The sequence below is a fragment of the Armigeres subalbatus genome, chromosome 1 (genome assembly GCF_024139115.2).
Source record: "Armigeres subalbatus isolate Guangzhou_Male chromosome 1, GZ_Asu_2, whole genome shotgun sequence".
NCBI classification, from domain to species: domain Eukaryota; kingdom Metazoa; phylum Arthropoda; class Insecta; order Diptera; family Culicidae; genus Armigeres; species Armigeres subalbatus.
The window spans coordinates 20,789,601-20,813,639 of record NC_085139.1 but is presented as its reverse complement, the minus strand read 5'-3'; the positions used below and the strand labels follow the sequence as shown (position 1 = coordinate 20,813,639).

Sequence of the window (24,039 nt, the reverse complement as noted above, 5' to 3'; positions counted from 1 at the left end):
CGGCCCTTTGCACCACCGGAGGTGTACAGGATCCATAAGTAAGTAAAAACCCAACTTAATTCACCGAGTGGTGTTACTGCCTTTCTCGCATTTAGCCAAGACACCAACCTTATATGGCGCTTATATAGTTCGATTCCATTTTCTTAATAATTTTTAAATGCAAATAACGATCGTTATCAAATTCAATAGTGATCAATAAGGCTTTGTCCCCTGTCGAATGCAGCTTGTTGCGAGAAAATCGGTTAAGAATTACTATATGCAAAAGTGCCTAATGTTTTTCGGTTTTCGTGTGCACACACACACATACACACGGACAGAGAGACATTTGTTCAGTTCGACGAGCTGAGTCGATTGGTCTCCGAGGCTTCTATAAAAAGTTCGATTTTGGAGTGAAATGATAGCCTTTCGGTACAACTTTGTTGTACGAGAAAGGCTAAACTGTAAAAAAAAACAGATTAATCCACCTAGCGGTGATGATGCCTTTCTCGTGCGGTAAAAAAAAGTATTTTGGGCATTACTTCTGAGTCCATCGTCCGATCCGGCCAATTTTCAAAAGGAAATAATGAGACAAGATTCTGCGTCGAATGCAACCTGTTGCGAGAAAATCGGTTTAGGGTAAGTGCATTAAACGTGAGCTAGAATTTTTTACGCGCTTTTTTTATGAGAAAAAGTATTTTGGCCATAACTACCAAGCCCATTGTCCGATCCGGCCAGTTTTTAATAGGAGAAAATGGGGCAGTATACTGCGTCGAATGCAACCTGTTGCGAAGAAATCGGTCTAGGGTAAGTACAAAAAAAAGTGAGCGAGACTTTTTTACGCGCTTTTTTATGAGAAAAAGTATTTTGGCCATAACTTTCAAGTCCATTGTCCGATCCGGCCAATTTTCAATAGGAAACAATGGGGCAGAATACTGCGTCGAATGCAACCTGTTGCGAAGAAATCGGTCAAGGGTAAGTACAAAAAAGTCTTTTTGACTTTTTGCTCTTTTGGCGCGCGCACACACACACACACAGACATCATCTCAATTCGTCGATTGATTGGTATATAACACTATGCGTCTCCGAGCCTTCTATAAAAAGTTGGTTTTTGGAGCGAACATATAGCCTTTACGTATACTTAGTATACGAGAAAGGCAAAAATGAGAACAAAGACTAAGTTCTTAACACATTCCAATCAATTTCATAAAAATTTCGCAATTTTTGAAAAAGTGCCATAATAGGAATCCGCGATTTTTGCGACAACATTTAAAGGAACCGCTATTTTTGCTACTGGAGGATCAAATCCACGACTATTGTAACAGCCCTGCAATTGCTCATATACATTTTCAAAAATGTGTAGGGTTGTTACGGAGATCCTGAAATATTTTCCGCGCCAAATCCGCGCCGACTAAAATCAAATCCGCGCCATTTCCGCGTGACATGAAATCCATTCCGCGCCAAATCCGCGCGATCCAGATCTAAATTCTAAGCAAATACACGTTAAATGTCAATTTTTGTATAACAATTTATTGAGCGTCTTCTCTTCAAGTTCTTTTTTTTTACAATTATTACTGATTTCAAATATGATTTTAAACTGCAACATATGTTTGTATCAAAATGCTAATAGGACTAATAAACCGGTGATAAGTATTACAACCCTTCTAAATGGCCTTATTCGCCACTAGAAGTAATGAATCTAAGGGAACAAGAACTAAATAGTCAAAACTATTTGCATAAGCTCTGCTTTTTGGATTAGATGATGGCTTTCGCATGTTTTGTTATTATCAGGTTCTTTTTGTTGATAGAACTTTATAAAATTCGGCACAAGGTACGTTGATTACAAATGAATGTTAAGGCCAGATTTGATCATAATTTATTAAAAATAAACGTGGCAAATATTAAAATATCTGCCAAAACCGCAATTTCTTTTAAAGTAATTAATTGCTTGCTTAGATATTGAGGAATTAGACAATGAAGCTCCGTTTTTAAACAAAACTTCTGTGAAACAAATATTTGAATTCATATCTAGACACAAATAATACAAAATCTAACATAGTTGCTCAAGCTCCGTTGATTTTTATGTCAGAATCAAGCGTAAATTCCTTCAAAAATTCCAGAGAAATATTTTTAGAAATTTCAGAAGAAATTTCTTTGGAAATACGGCAGAATAATTTGCGTAAACTCCAACAGAAATTAGTCCGTTATTTCTCCTTCAATTCATGTAACAAGCTTTTCTAAAAATTCACGCAGATTTTTTTTGACCGTTCTTACTGGAATTTCATTTAAAAACTCCGAGAACTCCTGTAGAAATCCATCTTTCGAGCGCCGATTCAACGATTGGTGACTTCCTGCGGAAAAACTCCCGGTTTTATTTTTGAGCACTTATTAAAGAAATATCTGTGATCATCGCTATAACTCTTTTGTAAATTCAAGGCGGCATTCTTTTCGATTTTCTATAGTCATTCCTGCGGTCACCGCTCCAGGAAATTCCTCCAAAAATGTCTTTATAATTTTTCGGGTTTTTAATGCTGCAGAAATCCTCTTTACGCTGTGGAAATTTATTTGCAAGGAATTTATACAAGGATCATCATAGGGTCCTTGTGGAAATTTCTTTAGGAAGTTTCTTCGGTTTCTGTTGGTAATCCTGTAAAATACCATCGGAGTTAACCGAAAATTATCATTAAAAACCGCCAGAGCCCAGAAATAACTTTTGAGAATCATCTTCTAATTTTTGATCGACTTTCTATCAAAGAACTTATTAAAATGAGGCATCTGCATTAAATCACAGAACATTTTTATGTTTTCAATTGTTGTATAAACCTTTATTCGTACTAGATGAATGTTATAGAGGAAATATAAAATGTTCCAATATTATGAAAGAATTCCTGACGACTTTGGCGTATCCCTCCTCATACCATTTGTTTAAATAATGCTTGAGAGTGTAATTAAATCGTGGGTGGCTATACAATGCTCAATTCAAGCTCCACCCGGAATAAGGGCGAATGTCGCAAGAGAAGACTCTCCCCGTCGACCCCCTCTCCCTTAAACAAAAGTGACAAGCAGCAGATCTCTCTCTGGTTTATCACTTCAGAACGAAAGAAAACAATGCGAACTTGCATTCTGAGGTGATAAACTGGAAAGAAACTCCCTGCCTGTCACTTTCATTCAAATGAGGGGAAGTCGACGAAGAGAACCCTCTCCAGCGACACCCGCCCCCCCACCAGACAGAGCTTGAATTGAGCAATCTACTGTATATTGTCGCAAATTGGTACTTGGGATTAGTACCTTTTCCTATACAGTAGCAGTTGTATACCTGGCCACGTCCTTACAATCACGGAAGGAAGGGAAGGAATGTTAGTTCAACATCTACTAGTGAAGATGCAGGGAACCCATACTACCTTCATAGATGTCTCGGGAAGGAAAATTTGTGTTAGTGGGAAAGGTGAATAATAGGGAGCTCTATTCGACAATATAGAGCGTCTGTCAATAACAGTATATGCTGTAAAAGTAATAAAATATATTCATCAATTTACTTACGAACCGTCCTAAGGGAAAAACAAAACAAAACACAAAATTTCGGCAAATCGCGCGATCGTTCTGCCGTCCGAAACAAGAGCCGACACGCACTGAACTAATTAACTTTATTACCGGCCGCGCAATGCAAAACACAAAATTTCGGCAAATCGCGCGATCGTTCTGCCGTCTGAAACAAGAGCCAACACGCACTGAACTAATTAACTTTATTACCGGCCGCGCAATGCAAAACACGAAATTTCGGCAAATCGCGCGGTCGTTCTGCCGTCCGAAGCAAGAGCCAACACGCACTGAACTAATTAACTTTATTACCGGCCGCGCAATGCAAAACACGAAATTTCGGCAAATCGCGCGATCGTTCTGCCGTCCGAAACAAGAGCCAACACGCACTGAACTAATTAACTTTATTACCGGCCGCGCAATGCAAAACACGAAATTTCGGCAAATCGCGCGGTCGTTCTGCCGTCCGAAACAAGAGCCAACACGCACTAATTAAATAAGGACCTTGACATATACGAAAAATAATGTTAATAAGCTTGAAACGTAAATTTGTTCTCAACTACATTTGGTAATGAAAATAAAGCCCATCTAGATAAGCATAAAACTAATTTTCAAATAAACTTCCTTAGATTTTTTCTTAGAAATTTCGACCTAAAACTAAATCCGCGCCAAATCCGCGAAAACCACGAAATCCGCGTAGTCGTAACAACCCTGTGTGTATGAACCGTGGACATTCGGCATACACTCCCTCCCCCTAAATTGTCCACGTAGTATATGGACAGACCCTTTTAGTTCTCCATGGTGTGGACCCATAGAATGAGCCGTCCTGCCACGACAAGGTACAAAAAGTGGTTAAGAGGAGGAAATCATTTATTTGCAGTCAGTTACAAATAAATAACTATTATGTGTGAAATCCATAATGAGGACCACAGTGTACGAGAACGGTAAACATGTTTTTGAACAGCACATCTTTTCCTAGTACGAGAAGGACAAAATATCGATAATCCATCCATGATACATATCTGTTCTAGCGTATTGCAATTCATACGAAAATAATAAATCCATTTTATGACTGATATCAAGAAGTACGATGTACACGACACGATGTATACCAGTTGTGGATTCTTTTCCTTCCATGCACGACTACTCCTCAACATTACATTGTTGTCGTCTTATTTCGTGTGAGTCGTGAACTTGTTTTCGTTCGGGTTGGGTTGTTGGGAATCAAATGCGTTCTGTTCGCTGCCTGAATGATGTTTTTTCCATCCTTGTTTTTGCCCTGTTAAGAGAAAACTTTATCAACACGCAATCTCTGAATATCTCAGTAAAGACCGACCGCAACAGAAGCTGTTTTCGTTTCATTTGGCAGCAGAAAACGGTATGCTTCTGCAGCCGTTTACAGCTCGTATATCGATTATTAGGTGTTTTGGATTATCTCGCATGTGGTGAAAAATGTTTTGACATAACGTGTGCTTGCTTGCCATTGTCTATCCGAGGAAGGGACTAAATATGCAGATTCAAATTGGTCCTCCGGGAGCGCAGATAGCTTTGAGATTGTTCTCATGTTTGCTTATACCGTATACAAGACATCCGTGCCCCTTCAGTGATTTTAGTATTGGACATCATCATGGCATTCAAGTAAAAGATGAAGCTTGGAACAAAAATGTTTCACCTCAGCTACCTGGCATCGGACGATAAAGGCTGACCAGAGGTGCACATTCAAGGTTCATTTATCCTTCGACCCGATCTTTCGAATGGGCTGTGATTGCGCATATATATGTGTGTCAATAAAGGTTATGAACGGATTTTTTGTGGACCATGTTGCACAAAAAAGGTAAACTTTACCTGGCTATGTTTAATTCATCAGCCTCAGAAATATCCCAAAATGAACGGTTCATACTCGATCATAAATGTTGTAGCTGTCGCTCCTAGGTTGCTATAAATATGAATCTTGCATTCCTTCTGAAACTTTCACTTGATGTCTGCTAAAGTATTAAACTCACTCACATGGGCAATCAAACCGCTGGGCAGAGTAGCATCGTTCTCGTTTACAGCGGGAGAAAGCATTTGGTGCGTAGTAAAATTCTAGTATAAATATAATAATTAATAAAGAATCTATTTATAAGCCGCATCGCACGCGCATCCAAAGCAGTCGTCGCGACAGCATCCATGCATAGGAGCTCAACATTCATAGTGAAAGGCTTTAAACAAAAAGCTGCCAAAAGTCAAAATCATGTTCAAATTAAATATGCTAACATCAAAATTTTATTCAATCTGTCGAGATCCAATAATATAAGTTTTGATGTATTTTCTTCTTCTTCTAATTGGCATTACATCCCTTACTGGGGACATTGCCGCCTAGTAGCTTAGTGTTCTCTAAGCAAATAAAAAAAGAAGAAGACAAAAGCTAAGGAAGGCCCCCGATGTACTACATATTGATTATTTTATTATGGTAGATGATACGACTCAGCTAATAAATGAAACTGTTTTGCTGAAATTCTATTTCAAGATTTTTATCCGGAATAGATGTAGTTAAAGGATCTGAGGATGACGACTGCAGCATTGTCGGGTAAAATCAGCGCATGTAAATGTATTACTACCCATGTTATTCCCATTTTTCGATTACTCAGCGAGATATTACACTGGACATTAGCGGATTGAAGCAAGACACTTGATGCGTAAGTTGAAAAAGAACTATTAGTTAATTGCTATAAGCAATTAGTTTTTCAAATGTCTAGAAGAAGTAATAGCGCCATGTTGGACATGAAAAATAAGTTATTCATTTTGAGATTTGTACACTGGGGTCACTATTTATGCGGACTGTTTTGGCCTTTGGATTTATTAAAATATTGTGTTGATTCCACAAAATAAATTTCAAAAATTAAACAGAAATTATTTATAAATCTATGAAAATACATGTAAATCGAGATCAGACCGAGTAAAAATCGACCCCAGTGTAAAATCTCTACCGTGGGGCATCGAAATCCGTACACTTAAGCACCTTAGTATATGAAAAAGTCATTAGAAAATAGGAATCGAATGTAAATAAAAGTTTGTCATTGACACAGGCGCATGAAGGCTTCTACTTTTGAAGTGTTTCACATTTACTCATTAAAAACTCCGAAAAACATGATAAAATAATGAATTAAATCAACTACTGCTGACTCGAAATCCGTCCACCGTGGACGGATTTCGAATCAAAGGATCATAATCCGTACAGCTATTTCTTCACTAAATATTTAAATTGAAACAGTCTGATTGACTAAACTACCACTGGAAATAGTTCGATACGCACCTTTAGAAGCGATCCCTTCCATTTGTATTCCGCTTATCTTATGTAATGATTTGCAATTAGCAATTAAAACACACTTACTTTTGGTGCAATTATGCTCTACCCGAAAACAAAATGGCGGCACAAACTCCGCGTTTGGTGGGTGGAGATTTGTTTTTGATTTTTGTTGTTTTAAATTCAAAGCCTTTTTTCCAATTCTATGCCCTAGAAGCTTACTGTCAAGTATCTGAACAGGATAAGATTAATTATTCCTACATTAATTACCTTTAACCTCCTTTAATTTATTGATATCTCATGAGGTGGACGGATTTCGGTGCTGTACGGATTTCGGTCCCGCACGGTAGCCTAGATATCATATTCTCAAATCGAAGTTCCGCCCACTGTGCGCCACCCAGCATCCAGTTTCATCAACAGTGATGAACGTTTTTCGGTGTCATCAACTTCCCATCAACGTGCATTTTTCGTCGCCAAGATGAAAACTGACGACGACCCAACATGCGACAGGTTTTCAACCTTCCTTCCTTACAAATTATTTGACTTGCGTTACACTTTTATCCGAACGCGCAGGCAGGCGGGCAGGCATCCAAGCGAGTGGTTTTGCTGATTCATTCATAAACTTCCATCCTCCACTGATCGCGCTGCGCTGGCTGAGCGACGTCGCCGCGTCGGTCGGTTGTTGGTCGTGGGAGCTAACCGTGCACAGTGGTGCGTGCGATGAAGAATGTGATGAATGGTTTCTTTAGGTGGGCACATGGTAAACTAGCTGGGGACGTCTGTTGAGAGGAGGCCATAACAGCGATGGATAAGTCTACTTATGCTCTTCAGTGAACGCGCATTACTGAATGGATAATGTCACAGTTCAAATGCGTGGAGGGGGTTAGCGTTAATAACACCAACTGGCTGGCGGTAGAAAATTTGAAGGTTCGTTTAAGATTCACTGGTTTTAGTCGCACTATATTATAGTCCCAACCATGAGCCTTCAAACTAAGAGAATTGGCATAGCTGTCATACCCATCGCATACTGATTCAAAGATGTTTTTAACTCGCATTAGGTCCATCAACATTGCTGCCTTTTGGCTTGGTGTTCTTAAGGCACCAGCACAGTTATGAAGGGCGGCGGGGTTCACGACTATTCCTTGCCCATGAATAACGTACATCTGTGCATCACCGTTGGTAATTTCATGACGATAGACCAATTATGGACGGATGGCTAACATTACAAGCTACCAACACTTTATTTTATTTTCATATAATTTTATCGACAGTTAATGTGAAACTAAACTATTGAAAAAACGATTGTCGATTGAGAAGGGGCCCGTTCTGTTTTGGCCATATGGCGTTCGACTAAAAGTCAACAACTGAATAAGCATGGGTTAGCTTAGCTTAGCTTGATTGACTGTACACATCGTAGTTGCTAGTCGTCATTGACCCAGTTTACCAATTGAATAGTCTTCTTGGACCTAGAAAGGTATTCTCACAGTAAATGCTCCAGACTCTCTTTAATTCAAGACCAATAACGATGCCGGTTATGTTCTCACAGTCATTTGGATAGGAAGAGGAAAATTAGTTCGACACTCATTGCTACAAGAGACCGAGGAATCCTCTGCATCTCCATGAGCGCACTTGAAAGGAGTAAGGCTACTGGTCCTGGATTTTATCTCAGAAGAAGGAGCGGAGTGCGAGGAGATTTTTTTTCTTTTTTTTATGGCCCACCACTTCTCCCACACAAAAAAACTTGCACAGAGAGCTTCCTGGAAATGGACGCATCTAATATTTTAAACAAACAAAAAAGACTAACAAATAATACAAATTAATTAAAATGCTAAGGTATGTGTGATGAGCAATTACCGCAATAAGTTTATCAGGGTGTACCCAGTGGAATTAAATTCCTTTTAAGGGATCCCTATTAGAGTAGCAAAAAATAATAAAAATAAGCCGATATAGTGTAAAACAAATTTAAATAAAAGAGTGTATTTTCATATTTATGACTGGCAAGTTATAATAAGAAATCATTTATTTTTTATTTGAAATATAATTTTAATTTGGTTTTGAATAAGAGACGACTATTTATGTTTTTCAAAAATTCTGGTAGTAAATTATATGAAGATGGACCGTAGAAAGAGATACGCATTTGACCCAGACAAGTTGATGCTCTCGAACGTAATACATTATTTGCGGATCGAGTATTATGCCCGTGATTCATAGTAGTAAGCGTGATATTGTAGCGCAAATTTTGATCTTTTAGCATGTCATACACAAATAAACAAGTATGTAACTTGCATAATCCGCGAAGTGGAAATGATAACCGTTTGTATAGAGTTGACTGGTGGGATATAATTGCGGCAGTTGAATTATAATTTTTAGGCATCTATTCTGTAGGACTTGTAGTTTTCTTATATTGGACTTGCTAACATGACCCCATACGATTATGAGGTATTGTAAAAGATAATGAATACAGCCATAATAATAACTGAAAAGTGCACGTTGTGGGACAAATTTTCTAACACGATACATAAGACCACATAAAGCCGACATTCTTTTTCGAGTTTGCTCTATATGGCTGTTCCAAGAGAGTATAGGGTCCAATATCAAACCTAGATATTTGAAGTGTGAAACCTTCTCGATCACCTCAGTTCCTACGCATGGATCATTGTGTGGATTATTTTTTTTTCCTCGGAGAATGAAATAACATGTATTTTGTTTTACACAAATTCAATGAAAGAAGATTGGTATCAAAATATTTCATAAGCAAATTCATATCACTTGTTATATGTTGTATGATGTACAAAGCATCAGTATCTGGGTAGAAAAGTGCTGTGTCGTCGGCAAATAATTTCGGTATTCCTTTTCATGGTAGATTTCCAATATCATTGATATAAATCAAAAATAGAAGAGGGCCGATGTTGCTCCCTTGTGGGACCTCAATATCAATAGACCTTGGAGTACTTCGGGCATCGTTCAAAACTACAAACTGTTTCCTGTCGTTTACATAACTACGAATGATATCATTAGCTAGGCCACGTATACCATAGCACTCCAGTTTCTGCAAAAGAGAGACCTCCAACAATACATTTCTGATCAATATTTTGCAACAGAAAATCAACAAGCTCAACAATTTCTGTTGTAGTACTACATCCTTTTCTAAATCCGTATTGGTATTTATATAATACATCATGCCTAATTAGACAATCCATGATTCTATTGACAAGTAGTTTTTCAAAGACTTTACTAAACACCGATAAAGTTGAGATAGGACGATAGTTACATGTATCACAAGCATCTCCAGATTTAAAAATAGGTATAACCCTAGCAGTTTTAAGGCAATCAGGGTATTTTCCCTGGTTTAGTATTTGATTGAAGAGTTGAGTTAAAATCCTACCGAATACATTCGCGTTATTTTTGACGATACTTGCTGGAAACTTATCGGAACCACAGCTTTTCTTAACGTTTGACTCTTTCATAATTAAATTAACTTCAGCGACATCAGCTGGACGCAAGAAGATTGATTGTTCTAAACAAGATACGGTGCTCAAAGGGTTATAATTATTTGCTGGAATAGAAGCAGCTAAATTTGTACCTATGTTTGTAAAGAATTGGTTAAATATTTCGCATATTTCAAAATTGTCTGAGATTATGTGTTCTTCATGTTTAAGAACAGTTTTCTCAACACCTTTCTTTCTTCCCATGACTTCATTCAAATTTTTCCATAGATTGGCATGACATGTGGTGTCCAAAAGTTGCCTAAAATACTTATTTTTGCATGCTTTTTAGCACTATTTGTTTTGTTGGCTACATACTTGAAAATATCTCTCAAGTGATTATTGCTTGGATTATTTTTAACTTTTTTTCTATATTTATTTTTCAATTTGATCCATTGCCACACATAATAATTTAACCATGGGCAATGCTTAACTTTTATTTTACTTTTTCATGTTTAATGCTAGTACATTCGGCAACCATTCTGTTATAAGTAGATGTTATTGTTTGGATTGTTTCGTCAACATCTTCATAGCAAGACAAATTATTTAAAAAGTTTGTAAATAGATCGTTTAGTTTAGCTTTGTTTATGATTGTCTTTGTGAGTTCCACACACTCTTTTGAATTGCAAGTTTTTATTGATGAAACTATAATCAAATGATCACTAATATCCGAATAAATAGTATCATTTCTAACATCATCACAGTTCTCTTTCCTTATAATAAAGTGATCCAAAACATTATTACTGCTAGAGCGAGTTACATGTGAGTTTGAACAAATACAATCATAGGAGTCTAAAAGGCTTCTGTATCGTAGAACAACATTATTATTTATGATATTTATTGGAATGTTTATATCTCCAGCTATGTAAATTTGATGTGAACTTTGAGCTGATAAGCTGAGCTGAGGAATGGAACAGCTGTGCCGTTCTCAAGAAACACGCAAGTTCTATCAGAAGCTCAACGCATCCCGCAAAGGCTTCGTGCCACGAGTCGAAATGTGATAATGATGGGAGTACTTGACGGACAAACGTGTGGATATCGGAGACGAGCCAGCCTCGGGCTGAAAGTCTCTTTAATAGACACAAAAAAAAAAACAAACGTGTGGTGATCGAAAGGTGGAAGCAGCACTACGAGGAATATTTAAATGGCGCTGAGAGTACAGGCAGTGAAAGTCAAGGCAGCGGAGAAGATGACTGCGTCAGTTCAGCGGACGATGGAAGCCAACCAGCCCCAACCTTGGGAAGTTAAGGATGCCATCCAACAGATAAAGATCAATGAAACAGCTGGTAAGGATGGTATTGGAGCTGAGCTCATCAAGATGGGCCCAGAAAAGCTAGCCACTTGCCTGCACAAATTGATAGTCAGAATCTGGGAAACTGAACAGCTACCGGAGGAGTGGAAGGAAGGGGTTGTATGCCCCATCTACAAGAAAGGCGACTAGCTGGAGTGTGAGAACTTTCGAGCGATCACCATCCTTAATGCCGCTGTGAATAAGTTCGTGGGAAGTTATCAAGCCGGCTTCGTTGACGGCCGATCGACAACTGACCAGATCTTTACTGTACGGCAAATCCTTGAAAAATGCCGTGATTACCAGGTCCCAACTCACCATCTGTTCGTTGATTTCAAGGCGGCATACGACAGTATAGACCGCGTAGAGCTATGGAAAATTATGGACGAGAACAGCTTACCAGACTGGTTAAAGCAACGGTTCGAATCGCGCTGGGGACTAAGACAAGGTTATGGACTTTCGTGCCTGTTTTTCAACATTGCGCTAGAAGGTGTCATGCGGAGAGCCGGGTGTAACAGCAGGGGTACGATTTTCAACAGATCCAGTCAATTTATTTGTTTCGCGGATGACATGGACATTGTCGGCCGAACATTTGCAAAGGTGGCAGAACTGTACACCCGCCTGAAACGTGAAGCAACAAAAGTTGGACTAGTGGCGAATGCGTCAAAGACAAAGTACATGCTTGTGGGCGGAACCGAGCGCGACAGGGCCCGCCTGGGAAGCAGTGTGATGATAGCCGGGGATACCTTCGAGGTGATCGAGGAATTCGTCTACCTCGGATCCTTGCTAACGGCTGATAACAATGTTAGTCAGTCGTGAAATACGAAGGCGCATAATCTGTGGAAGTCGGACCTACTACGGGCGCCAGAAGAAACTGCGGTCAAAAAAGATTCGCCACAGCGCCAAATGTGTCATGTACAAGACGCTAATAAGACTGGTTGTCCTCTACGGACATGAAACATGGACAATGCTCGAGGAGGACTTGCAAGCACTCGGAGTATTCGAGAGACGGGTGCTTAGGACCAACTTTGGCGGTGTGCAAGAAGACGGTGTGTGGCGGAGAAGAATGGACCACGAGCTCGCTCAACTCTACAGCGAACCCAGTATCAGAAGGTAGCTAAAGCCGGAAGGGTACGATGGGCAGAACATGTTGCAAGAATGCCGGACAGCAACCCTGCAAAGATGGTGTTTGCTTCCGATCCGGCAGGTACGAGACGGCGTGGAGCGCAGCCAGCGAGATGGGCAGACCAGGTACAAAACGACTTGGCGAGCGTGGGGCGTATTCGAGGATGGAGAGATGCGGACTCGAACCGTGTATTGTGGCGTCAAATTGTTGATTCAGTGTTATCTGGGGGTTTGATAAAACCTTTTGTTCTCAATGATATGGAAATGCTAATATCATTTTGAAAACCTAGACATACATGTTCATGATAGAATTAGAGGCGAAAGTATAGAATTGATCTTGGAATTGATAGTTCCGTTAGGATACGGCAGGCATGATGAATCTTATATATAAAAATGAAATGGTCTGTGTTCGTATCCGCATAACTCGAAAACGGATGGATGGATTTTTTTCATTTCTTCAGCAGAAACATTCGTTATAGTTTCCGACGGGTTTATATGATATTTCCTAATGCGAAAATTACGAGTAAAGTTGAGCAAATCGTGAAATACTAAAATCAAGATTCGCATGGATATTTCGCATGGGCAGTTCTCAATGTGTATTTTCGCCTACTATGCAGGACAACGTCTGCCGGGTCAACTAGTGTTTTTATAGAAGTCGATTTGAAAACGAGCGGAGGGCAATATTTGTGATGGTAATAAATCGCACGACCTTCCGTATGAAGGGGGAGGGAAGAATATCAGTGTGGAAGCTGATATATCTTCACTGGCAAAAGGAAGGTGGTTCGATTTGCTCATATGCCATCGCGTGCGGGTTTTCTATCGGGTTTTCTATCAACGAGTACTGTCTCTACATTTCTAATATGACATCAGCATAGTCATATCGTCGAATAGGATTTTTATTGCGCAGTTCTGTTTTATGTTGGGAACCTTTTTTTTCGCAAAGCTGTGTAAAACAAGTTGAAATGCATAATCAGAACCGGTACACCCAATCTTGACGCTTTTTAATATAACTTTATCATGAGGTATAGCCCTCCGAATCAGTTCATTATCTTAACAGCTTCCGAAAAACGTCTCACATGTCTCTCATGGTAAGCTACCTATCGAAAGTGTATACAGACCTGATAAGTGAGAGATTTTTCAATCTCCTTTGGATTCAAACCCTGGATGCAACAAATCTTGCAACGAAACGGCTTCGCAGTTTGTTCAAGTTAACTACGTGAACGAAAAAAAAAGGTACGAGAGAAAATTTTAGGAAACTGCGAGCATAATATCGACGCCTTCTCACATTTCGTTGCAACTCATTCAAAACTTGAACGAGCAAGAGACATATTCTAGGTCGCTTCAACTAATATGGAATGTGCGGAATACAAATCTACGCATGATACGGGTGTCAGTAGTAACAGTAAATTCTTGACTTATTTTTTGAGAAAAGCTTGGTTCAGCATATTTCTAAATGAGAGCATCATACAGGGTGTCTGCAAAATATCCGTACAACAAAATAGGTCCACAAGTATTTTTTTTAATGAATTAAAAAACAACAATATGCATTGCATATTATTATAATAGATTTACACGAAACAAGCTGCATTTGATCATATCAAAATGACCGTTTTACGCCTTTGAACGTGTCGAAAAATTCAAGACAAAATTTTCAAAACGACTTATCTGCTTTTGTAAACAAAAATTCAAACGACGATAGGTGAAGGATTCCGCTACCTGTTGATGGTGTTGGTTTGCGTGGGAGAGCTATCAGATTCGTCAAAGCGTCGTTTGAATCTTTGTTTACAAAAGCAGATAAGTCGTTTTGAAAATTTTGTCTTGAATTATCACAATGGCCGCACGTTTTCATAACGATACTACGATAATTCAACGTGAGTTAACTCGATAATTTCGTTTTGAAACAATACATTTATCGAGAAGAAGTTGGTGTTCTTGTGCATATAAGTGCAGTTTTTGTTACGATTATGAATGGGAGGTTCAACAATTTCCCCGCATGCTGCGTCTGCTTGGCTAGTCACCGGACAGACAAACAGGGCTACTATATATAGTAGGGTGGTTCAAAAAATCGATTTTGCTCCACAGTGCTCATCTGATTCTTTACCATGTTCTGAGTGTCCTTTGATAATTTGAGCTCATTTGGATTAAAACTGATTTAGCACAAGCCGTTTCAAGTTTGCATGCAAATTAGCATGGGGAAATTTATTTTTTCATCATACTGTTAATGACGCTCCCCCATTATGCGCACGTTAAAAGAAAACCTACATAGCTAAAAGGAATACTCAACAGCTTTCACCCAACGAAAACCGCATGTTGATTAACCACCCCAATAATTAGTAATCGATTTTAAGACAGGTTGCGAATCTTTAGTCATGATCATTCAACTTCTTTGAGGGCATCACTGAAATGTGCAGTGCAACATAGTAGCCTGAATTTGTGTGTGCTATCTTTCGCACCACGAGCAGCAATGTTGCCTGTTGATGAGTTATGCAATTAGCTCCACAAAACCACGGTATAGATTAAATTCGATTACTAATTATTGGAACGATTAATTGAGATGCGGTTTTCACTGAGTGAAAGCTGTTGAGTATTCCTTTTAGCTATATAGGTTTTCTTTTAAGGTGATTATAGAATGAAGCCCGTGGTGAATTTCAAATTCACCACACGTTTATCTACATACATTTCAAAAAGCTTACATCTGGCGGAATAGTTTTCGTACAGTGCCGAAACTCAAATTATGATTGTTCAGCATAACTGAGCAATCGATCTACCATTATTTCAGCCCCATACGGGTTATTGTTTTTATATCTCGTGCGCTTGAAAAAAAATATTGGAAAAGCACGTGGTTTACAAAATGGCCGATTTCTGGCTTCATTCTATAATCACCTTAACCTGCGCTTGATGGGGAAGCGTCATAGTATAATGAAAAAATAAATTTCCCCATACTTATTTGCATGCAAACTTAAAACGGCTTGTGCTAAATCAGTTTTAATCCAATTGAGCTCAAATTTTCAGAGGACACTCAGAACATGGTAAAGAATCAGATGAGCACTGTGGAGCAAAATAGATTTTTTGAACCACCCTAATAGTATAATAAATGTTTTATCCTTTCATTCAGTACATATTCTCTTCAATTTTACTCCAGAGGAAACATGAATGGAACGATGAAAAATTCCAAACGGAGTTGAATGCTAAGAGGAGTAAACGAGACAACGATACCAAAACCATGCCGATCACGCAGAAAGTTCTGCATGATGCCGTTGACGCCCTTACAATTAATTAAGGTCTGGACTTTAGCAACGTTGATTTCATTTATTTCAAAAGAATAGCTGAATTGGGATTACCAGACAGTATGACGGTTGGATGTCGACAATCACTAACAAAACGTATGGATGAGAAAATGAGAAAATGAAGATACAGCTATAATATAATAGTTTTCAAAGGACTGGATTAGGAACGTTACAATAATTTTTCTGCTGACGACAACAAGGCAACAGCCCCCCGGTCAGCTGACAATCCTACGTGTGGAGAAGATTTCGTGTAGTAGTGAACCCAGTGAACCAGTGGAGAATTTTCCGCTTTACGAAAAGTTGTCTTACTAGGCCAGAAATCGAAGCCACACTGCACGACCACGAAGCCCCAAAAAGATGGAATAATTTAATGGATGGATTAGAACGGACTCCATTACGATAATTGTTCTGCGAATTTCCATTTTGATCTCTTGGATTTTGAAGGATTCGGCTGCTTATGTTGATGAGGAATCTGAGCAATGATCGGCGTTCAGTTGCGGGCTACACAGAGCAACGACCTCTTTGAAAGTCAGATAGCAGATGTGAGTATAGCATTGTCGACGACTTCATGGCGGCTCGCTAGTCTGTGTCAACTAACTGCAAGGCATTTATTATTCAAACTAAAGCCAGTGTGACCAGTGCAGTACACAAAAGATTCCTCCACTGGAATGAAGCCTTTTGCAAGCGCGCAGTCTACAAAGCCTTCTTGTGTTGTGGCAGGGGCCCTCCTTAGCTGTGCGGTAAGACGCGCGGCTACAAAGCAAGACCATGCTGAGGGTGGCTGGGTTCGATTCCCGGTGCCGGTCTAGGCAATTTTCGGATTGGAAATTGTCTCGACATCCCTGGGCATAAAAGTATTATCGTGCTAGCCTCATGATATACGAATGCAAAAATGGTAACCTGGCTTAGAAACCTCGCAGTTAATAACTGCGGAAGTGCTTAATGAACACTAAGCTGCGAGGCGGCTCTGTCCCAGTGTGGGGATGTAATGCCAATAAGAAGAAGAAGAAGTTGTGTTGTGGCAGACGGATTGCTATCGAGAATATTATTTTCACCGAGTTATTATCCGACATTTTGGCTACGTGCCCGGCCCACAATAGTTATTGCAATCAATTGCCAACAGCTATTGCAATCAATCAGTCAGCCGATCACCGATAGCAATGTGAATGGAGAAGTCATGATGTTTTGGTGATGTCCTTTAATTTATTTTACACAGTAGTGCAAAAAAAAGTGTTGCAAACAGTAAATAAACAAAAACAGATAATTTTACCGCCATATGAATTGGAGAGTGTGGAAACGCTTCTTGGATTCATTTTAGATCGCACTTGCACGCTGCTCAAAAAATTATGCCTCTTTCATCGTCAAATAGCAATTCCATTGAAAGTAAATTCTGCAGCCTAGCGGAAATATAATTATGATAGAAGATGTTTTATGTTACGAACAACGCACATACTTTTTTTTAAGTCAAAGTTGGGCTAAGGAAGTTTTAAGACGTTTGAGAATTAAATTATTTGAAAATTACGTTTACTAATTGAAAAATATCCATCCTTTAGCAATGAAGGTAGCCTTATCGGCAAAGCCACGGTGTTACCAAGCCGGGAGAAATTTTCTCTTCTTCTATAGGCATAGTATACCATTGTGCTTGCCAAACATAACAATGGGGTCTAATCATATAAGAAATTTTCCGAGACTTGTCCAAGCCGACTTAGGACAAAAAATCCGGTGCGATTGTCGATCCGGTCAGTGATGCTTTCAATGTCTTACATCCCCAGGGCGTAAGTTTGCGCCTTTGATTCTGCTTATAAGGCTTATTCTGCTTATAAGTAGTAGTACAATGCCTTCAAGTATTTTTAATGGAATGAATTACATATTATTTTTATTTTCATCACCTCGCTAGATTATTGCTGGGAATAACTGTCTGTGTCCTATTTTACAATTTTTGTTCTTTTCAGGTAGTCCGACATCCTGGGTTAAAACAGTTTTTTTATATGTGTAGATGGGCTACAGAATGTTAATCAAATAATTTTGGATTCGCAGGTAGATATGTTTGCATAATTTATTCAAAGCAAATCAGTTGCACAAACGTAGGAATTATCCTTGCATTCTATACCAGTTAGGAGGACTTCGATTCCCGTAACCCTCTTCAATGGATATCGTTTGCTGAAATTTTCTTACCTGACGTTCTCGACGGCAATGGAATTCGATTTCCCTTCCTGCGGGATCGCCGCACGTACGACCGGGATGAGGAGAACGAAGCACTCGGCATTTTTCTCTCTGTTGGCTTCTTTCTTCCGTGCTCTGTCCTCGGCCTGTCCCCCGCCCTCGTATGTGCGGGATTCCCTGTTCTTTTGGCCTTTTTGTTGATACTTGAAATAGGTCTGTGCTGTCTGCTGTTCTTGGGGGTTTATTTTCTGACAGACACACCACAGTCCTTCCTGTATAGATATATTTTAAGCTTATGCACTCTTCTCCTAGCCTAAGTTGTGTATACCAACGATGACGACGATGTACCCAGAGCCAGAAGAACAAATCGATTTTCCAGCTGCTTCCTTTCTCACTCTTTCCGATGGCTCTCTTATGGGGCCTGCACTCTTTCACACCTCACCGGAGCTGGAAGCGCTTCCTACTGCTGCTTCGACGGCTATTAGCTCATCTGGTACAAGATTTTCCTCTTCCACAGACATTGCCACTGAAATTTTCATTGTGCACCAACTTTCCGGAAATGCTTACTGGACAAAAAAACAATGAACAAAAATATGTATCACCTACAATTAATTCACACGCACAAAATTGCTTGACCACGGAACACTTTCAATACACTTTGCATTCAATCTGCAGGGGCCCTTCCACTATTTGGTTTGCCTTCGGCGGAGTTGTGCAAACCTTATTTTCCTGAAATACACACACCCGTTACGATTACGACTATTTTGTGGGCTCTGCTGGGGCTACACTTTTCGGGCCAAAGTTTTGCCTAGATTTTGAGCACCGTAGCTGATTCAATTCACCAGCACTGCCGACAATTCGTGGTTGAACAAAGAAGGTGACGACGACGTCGACGTCGACGACCGAAAAACCGTGTCCAGCAGTAGAGCAGCAGCAATCGACGGTACCAGTCCTCCAGTGCGGCGAGCCGACGTCGAATTGGATGCGGCCATTTTTCAACTTTTCGAAAGCATAATACACACTGGGCGATGCTTCCTATGTGTGCATGTTCTGTGTGTCGAGTCCAGCGTATGCTTTAGGGTGTTCCGGGGACTAGTTTATGTTGTTGGGATTATGAGATTTTTACGTTGCTTAGATATTTTCTCACGCAAAAATACAATTTCTTCAATACAAATTAATCCCATTAACCTTCTCGATTGGGGATCGCCAGTCTATAACACGTAACCAATCCCGATGATAATTTAAAAGCATCTATTAAGACTAACATAATCTATTACAACTAACAGGTTACTATCTCAATATAATATTTTGATCAAAAAACAGAAGCAGTCAACTACAGTTTGTTGGTCATGAAAACGACGAATAATACGTCGATCTGCCAGAAGTAGCACTGACCCACGAAACCACAGGCGATTTCATATTGATGCGCGGCTACAAAACAATACAATACTGAAAGCGGCTGGGTTCTATACTTCGGTCCGGTCTAGAAAACTTTCGGTTTGGAAATTTTCTCGACCTCCCTTCCAAATGCAAAAATGGCAGCTTGTTTTAGAAAACTCGTAGTTAGTAACTGTGGAAGACGTGAATGAACACTTGGCTGCGATTTCTTGTGTCAATAGTGCAATGCAGTTGTATTACTTACTTTCCTTCTACGGGACTCGAACCCACGAGCTTCTGTAGCTAGACTGGTACTTTTACCAACTAAGCTACGAAAGACCGCCGTCGATCTCCGCTACTACCGATGAACCCGAAATTCTCAAACAGGACACAATGTTCGATGCATTCACAATCTTCTTCTTCCTCTTTTTTAATCTACATTCCAACTGGGACTTGACCTACTTTTTAATTTAATTTTCTATTCGCATTTTCCACAGATTAATTGAAAGCTTTTCTATGCCAGCCAATTGCATGACTATGTATCTTGTTTGACAAGTATTAAAATGGATACACCATCTGCTGAGAATGTTTCTCATTCGAAAACATCCTAGACCGAACCGAGCGTTTAAGCATTTAAAATCTAATTTCCAGCACCAACGCTTCCACCGTACACATTCACATCGAGTGGAAGTAAGTGTTTTATTATTATCTGACAGCTACACACATTCTTCGTCAGCAAATTAACTAATCGAGTAGAGGTTGTGTGAACTATTGTCAGTTGGTTGTCACTTACTAACCTAACCACAAAAGATAACCAGACAAGAACTCTAGTTTGGTGCAATTAAAGTTGAAACCCTATTGTTTTCGGGAATTTGAAAACTAGACATGAACATTAACTACAACGTTTGATAAACGATGTGTATATACGGAGGATGTAAAACATTTTATTGGAAAATATAATAGAAGTAACTACTTTTTTCGTTGCGTACAGAACTTACGACCCTCAGAACGCTAGAGTTATGCTTTACCAATGAAGAACTTCCGTCGGCCCTGCTACTTAGCGGATCGACGATAAGCTCAACATGACATTGCTTTTGAAGTTTAACGCCAAGACTTCCAAAATTAAGTTTTTGGATCACCCTAAGGTCAAACTCCGTGTATACACCTTTTGGTGTCTAGCTCTGGTGTGAGTGGATGTGAACAGTAAACTGGCACAGGCCTGGCTACTGATTCGGCTGGCTCTTGCAGCTCATAACAGCAGATATACACACAATGTTTTCTCGCACACATAGGGCTATGATGTGATGTTTTTTATGCTTTCGACTCCTACGGGCTATGTTTCGTTGCCGGCACTGTGTTGTCAGATTGTATTTAATATTGAATGAGTAATAATAAATTCTCCTCTACAATTCTCTGTGCCACCTATTGTGCAAAAACGCGCCTTAGACAGAGTAGCAACGCATGCTTTGCTGTCTCTATCTTTCGCCTTGGATATACGGTAGTGCCGTTCGTCGATTATTGCTACACAAAAAGCCTACTTTGAAATTTGCAGTTTGTTCTATGATACCTATCTGTTTTGTGTATTGTGGGAATGCATTTCTGTTGTTTTAAAAAGTTATATTTTTTTTCTGTGCAATCAAGCTAATATTTGTTTACAGGGACGTAAACACTCGATGTTGGATTGTCTTGATGTGATAATTGCATCTGTTGGATTTGACTTGATGTGATAAATGTATCCCAAAGTTTATCGACTACATTTTGGCGAATAAATATTTTGAAGCATTTTATTCATGCTGATAATCATGGATTACATCACGGATAATTTGAGTTATGATTCAATGTGTGAATGTGAATGTATTTGTTCATCAAAAACTTTAAACGTTATTCAAACGATTTGATTTATTGACAAACAAAAACAATAACGTCCAACTAGGATCGTTTCTCCGTCAAATGAAATCTGTTGCACTCGAGTGTGTTGTGCGAGACAGGCCATAATTATTTTCATTTATTTATCAGGCTTGCTCTAAAGAAGAGATGATTTTTGATTTGAAATCGCTTTATTTAGAGTTTCATTGAAATGCCATAGGCGAATACCTTTACTTATAATTGAATGTCTTGTTTGAAAAATTCTACCGTCCGAATATTTTTAATTGCGTTTAGCAGTAAATAAAAAGGAAATCCTTCGAAGCAAAGGATGAATGAAAATAGTAACCGGGAAAGCTTAACTTATCGCATTCCTTCTGGAGTAATTAAAACCGATTCAAATTTTGTCGGTTGCAATAATGCATAACAAAATTTTAACAAAAGGAGTTATTTATTTTAAAAAAATATTGTAGCAAAATGTGTTAAAATAACAAAAAATATATCAACAATCCCTAAAGCCGTAACGCAATTAAAACAGAGGTTGATACCTTCATATCAACATTATAACAAACGTTGGTATAATTATTCTGTACAAAAATCTACTTTCGAGGTAATATTTCGTAAAACTATCTAATTATCTTATTATAACACACGTTGTTTTTAATAACAACCGTTGATAGAATTAAGTTATAATTTTGTTATGCATTTCTTATCGGGTAGTAACCCAAATTTGTGTTGCGTCTATCTGCCAAAAAAATATTCACAAAATTGAACTAAAGGTTTTTCAGTTATTCAAAGAGCATGTCCGCCGACTAGGGTAAAGTGCCCAATAGTGGACCCCCAACCAATAGTGGACCCTCCAGCCATTTTTGCATTATTACAGCACAATGTAAACATGTTGCTATGAAATTCCATCGGGAGAACCTACCTGACAGTCCTATGATTTGATTACATGCATTGGAAATGCTATGGAAAGTAAAATTAGATGAATTTTTACAACTTTATAAAAAATAAACACGAGAGTGTCCATTATAGGAATATTTTGGGGGGTCCATAATAGGGAAGAAGAACGTCACGAAATGGAACATGAAAATCAAATGAAGTGTCGACTATAGGGAAGCAATTTCCTATTATGGACCCCCAGGGGGTCTACTATAGGGCGAATTCAGTCAGACTTTAAAATGTTAATTTCAACGAATAACGTCGTGTATTTGCGTGTTTTATGTATGTATCGTGAAGAGGAGATGCAGAACTTGTTATTAGATATCCTGCAGACTTAATATGTTGAAAATTTCTACTCCTTATGCCAGGAAGAGCAAAATTCCGCTACTAGGGGATCCACTATTGGGCATTTTACCCTACATTACAAAATGAAAATCAATCCTGAATTTGACATGAAAAGAATTTGACTTTCACGTTATAAAATAATTCTGGCAACGCTGGCCGTGACCCCAAATGTGTGCTGTCTCTTTTGCACTTCCACGAAATTCTTCACCTTCGCAACCCACCCCCGCACAAACTCACACAATCAAAACAAAAACAGATTGCGCGAACACAAACATCGGACCGCAATGTACGAAACAGCACGATATCCTCTTTCACTTGCACTAACACATTTTCCCCGCGTACTAACCAAACATCCAAAAAGTTCCGTTCTCTTGTTTCCCTTGCTGGGTCGACTGCACCCCTGCTCTCTCACTCTACCGTTAGTCACTGATAGTCCTACCCGATCGTTCGTTCCTCGTTACTCCCACAGTGCCGACGGCGGGGTTCAATGTAAATAAATACTAAGGTATGGAAATCCATATATTGTGTGCGTGCCTTTTGTGTATGGCGAAAAATCTTTCACTACTACATTCGAACGAGCTCCCATAAGAAGCCGTGCAAATATGTACGTCACCATTTGCTGTTTACATTTTTCATCATCCACTAATACACTTGCATTTGGTCTTCTTCCTCACCTTCTATTTAGTCTCATTGGGCGGGGTTGGCGTTTTTCTTTTTCCACTCACTCCGCCATCAAAACCCAAATTTTTTGACCCAACTTTTCCGATCGATTTTTCACCCTTTTGCGATCGCTCGGGACGCCACAAACGGTTCGCAACGGCAGTACACCCGACGAGCTCGCGATCGTCGCTAGACACGGCCCGGAACGACGAACATAAATTGCACAATTTTTGCACTTTTCCGCGACTGCACAGAAATTTGCTGCTGGTTCACAGATCCGAGAGACACGATTCGAATTCACCATCTCACCCAGTCGTTGTGGCTGTGTGGGTTTCGTTGCGTTGATGTGCAGCAGCCATGACGGTGAAATCGAACGCATACTTGCACAATGCGGGTTTTGTTTTGTAAACCAAAACACCAACACCACTAACAAGAGGGGGGTTCAGCACACGAGAGTCGAATTTTTCGAAGTTCGAATGTTGAAGCACACGGATGATTCAATTTATTCAAAAGGTGTTCAAAACTATCAAAGCTCGTCAAAACTACACTCAGAAATATAATAATTCTAGAATAGTATAAAAACAAATCGGTTTTTATATTTTTGATGTTTATTTTTGGCATAGTTTAAATAATAATCTTCTCAAGTTTATCATTTAATCTTTAATCGAATTCTGCAAAATTATTCAACAAGTGCATTAGTTTGTT

The 24,039-nt window shown here is 39.2% G+C and overlaps 1 protein-coding gene across 7 annotated transcripts in view; it reads right to left on the bottom strand.

The window, feature by feature from the left end:
- Positions 1-23,647, bottom strand: part of LOC134222603 (F-box only protein 11) — a 61,371-nt gene extending 37,724 nt beyond the window's left edge. Inside the window, exons 1-2 of one of the 7 annotated variants that reach the window (XM_062701763.1) lie at positions 23,349-23,647; positions 18,160-18,713 (exon numbers count right to left, since the gene is read on the bottom strand). In XM_062701763.1, coding sequence (XP_062557747.1) covers positions 18,160-18,250 — 91 coding nt within the window. In that variant the 5' untranslated portion in view covers positions 18,251-18,713; positions 23,349-23,647. Of the gene's footprint in view, positions 1-18,159; positions 18,714-22,911; positions 23,178-23,348 lie in introns of those variants that run through there. The other 6 variants (XM_062701774.1, XM_062701781.1, XM_062701789.1 and 3 more) reach the window with 6 other exon arrangements.
- Positions 23,648-24,039: the final 392 nt, after the last annotated feature.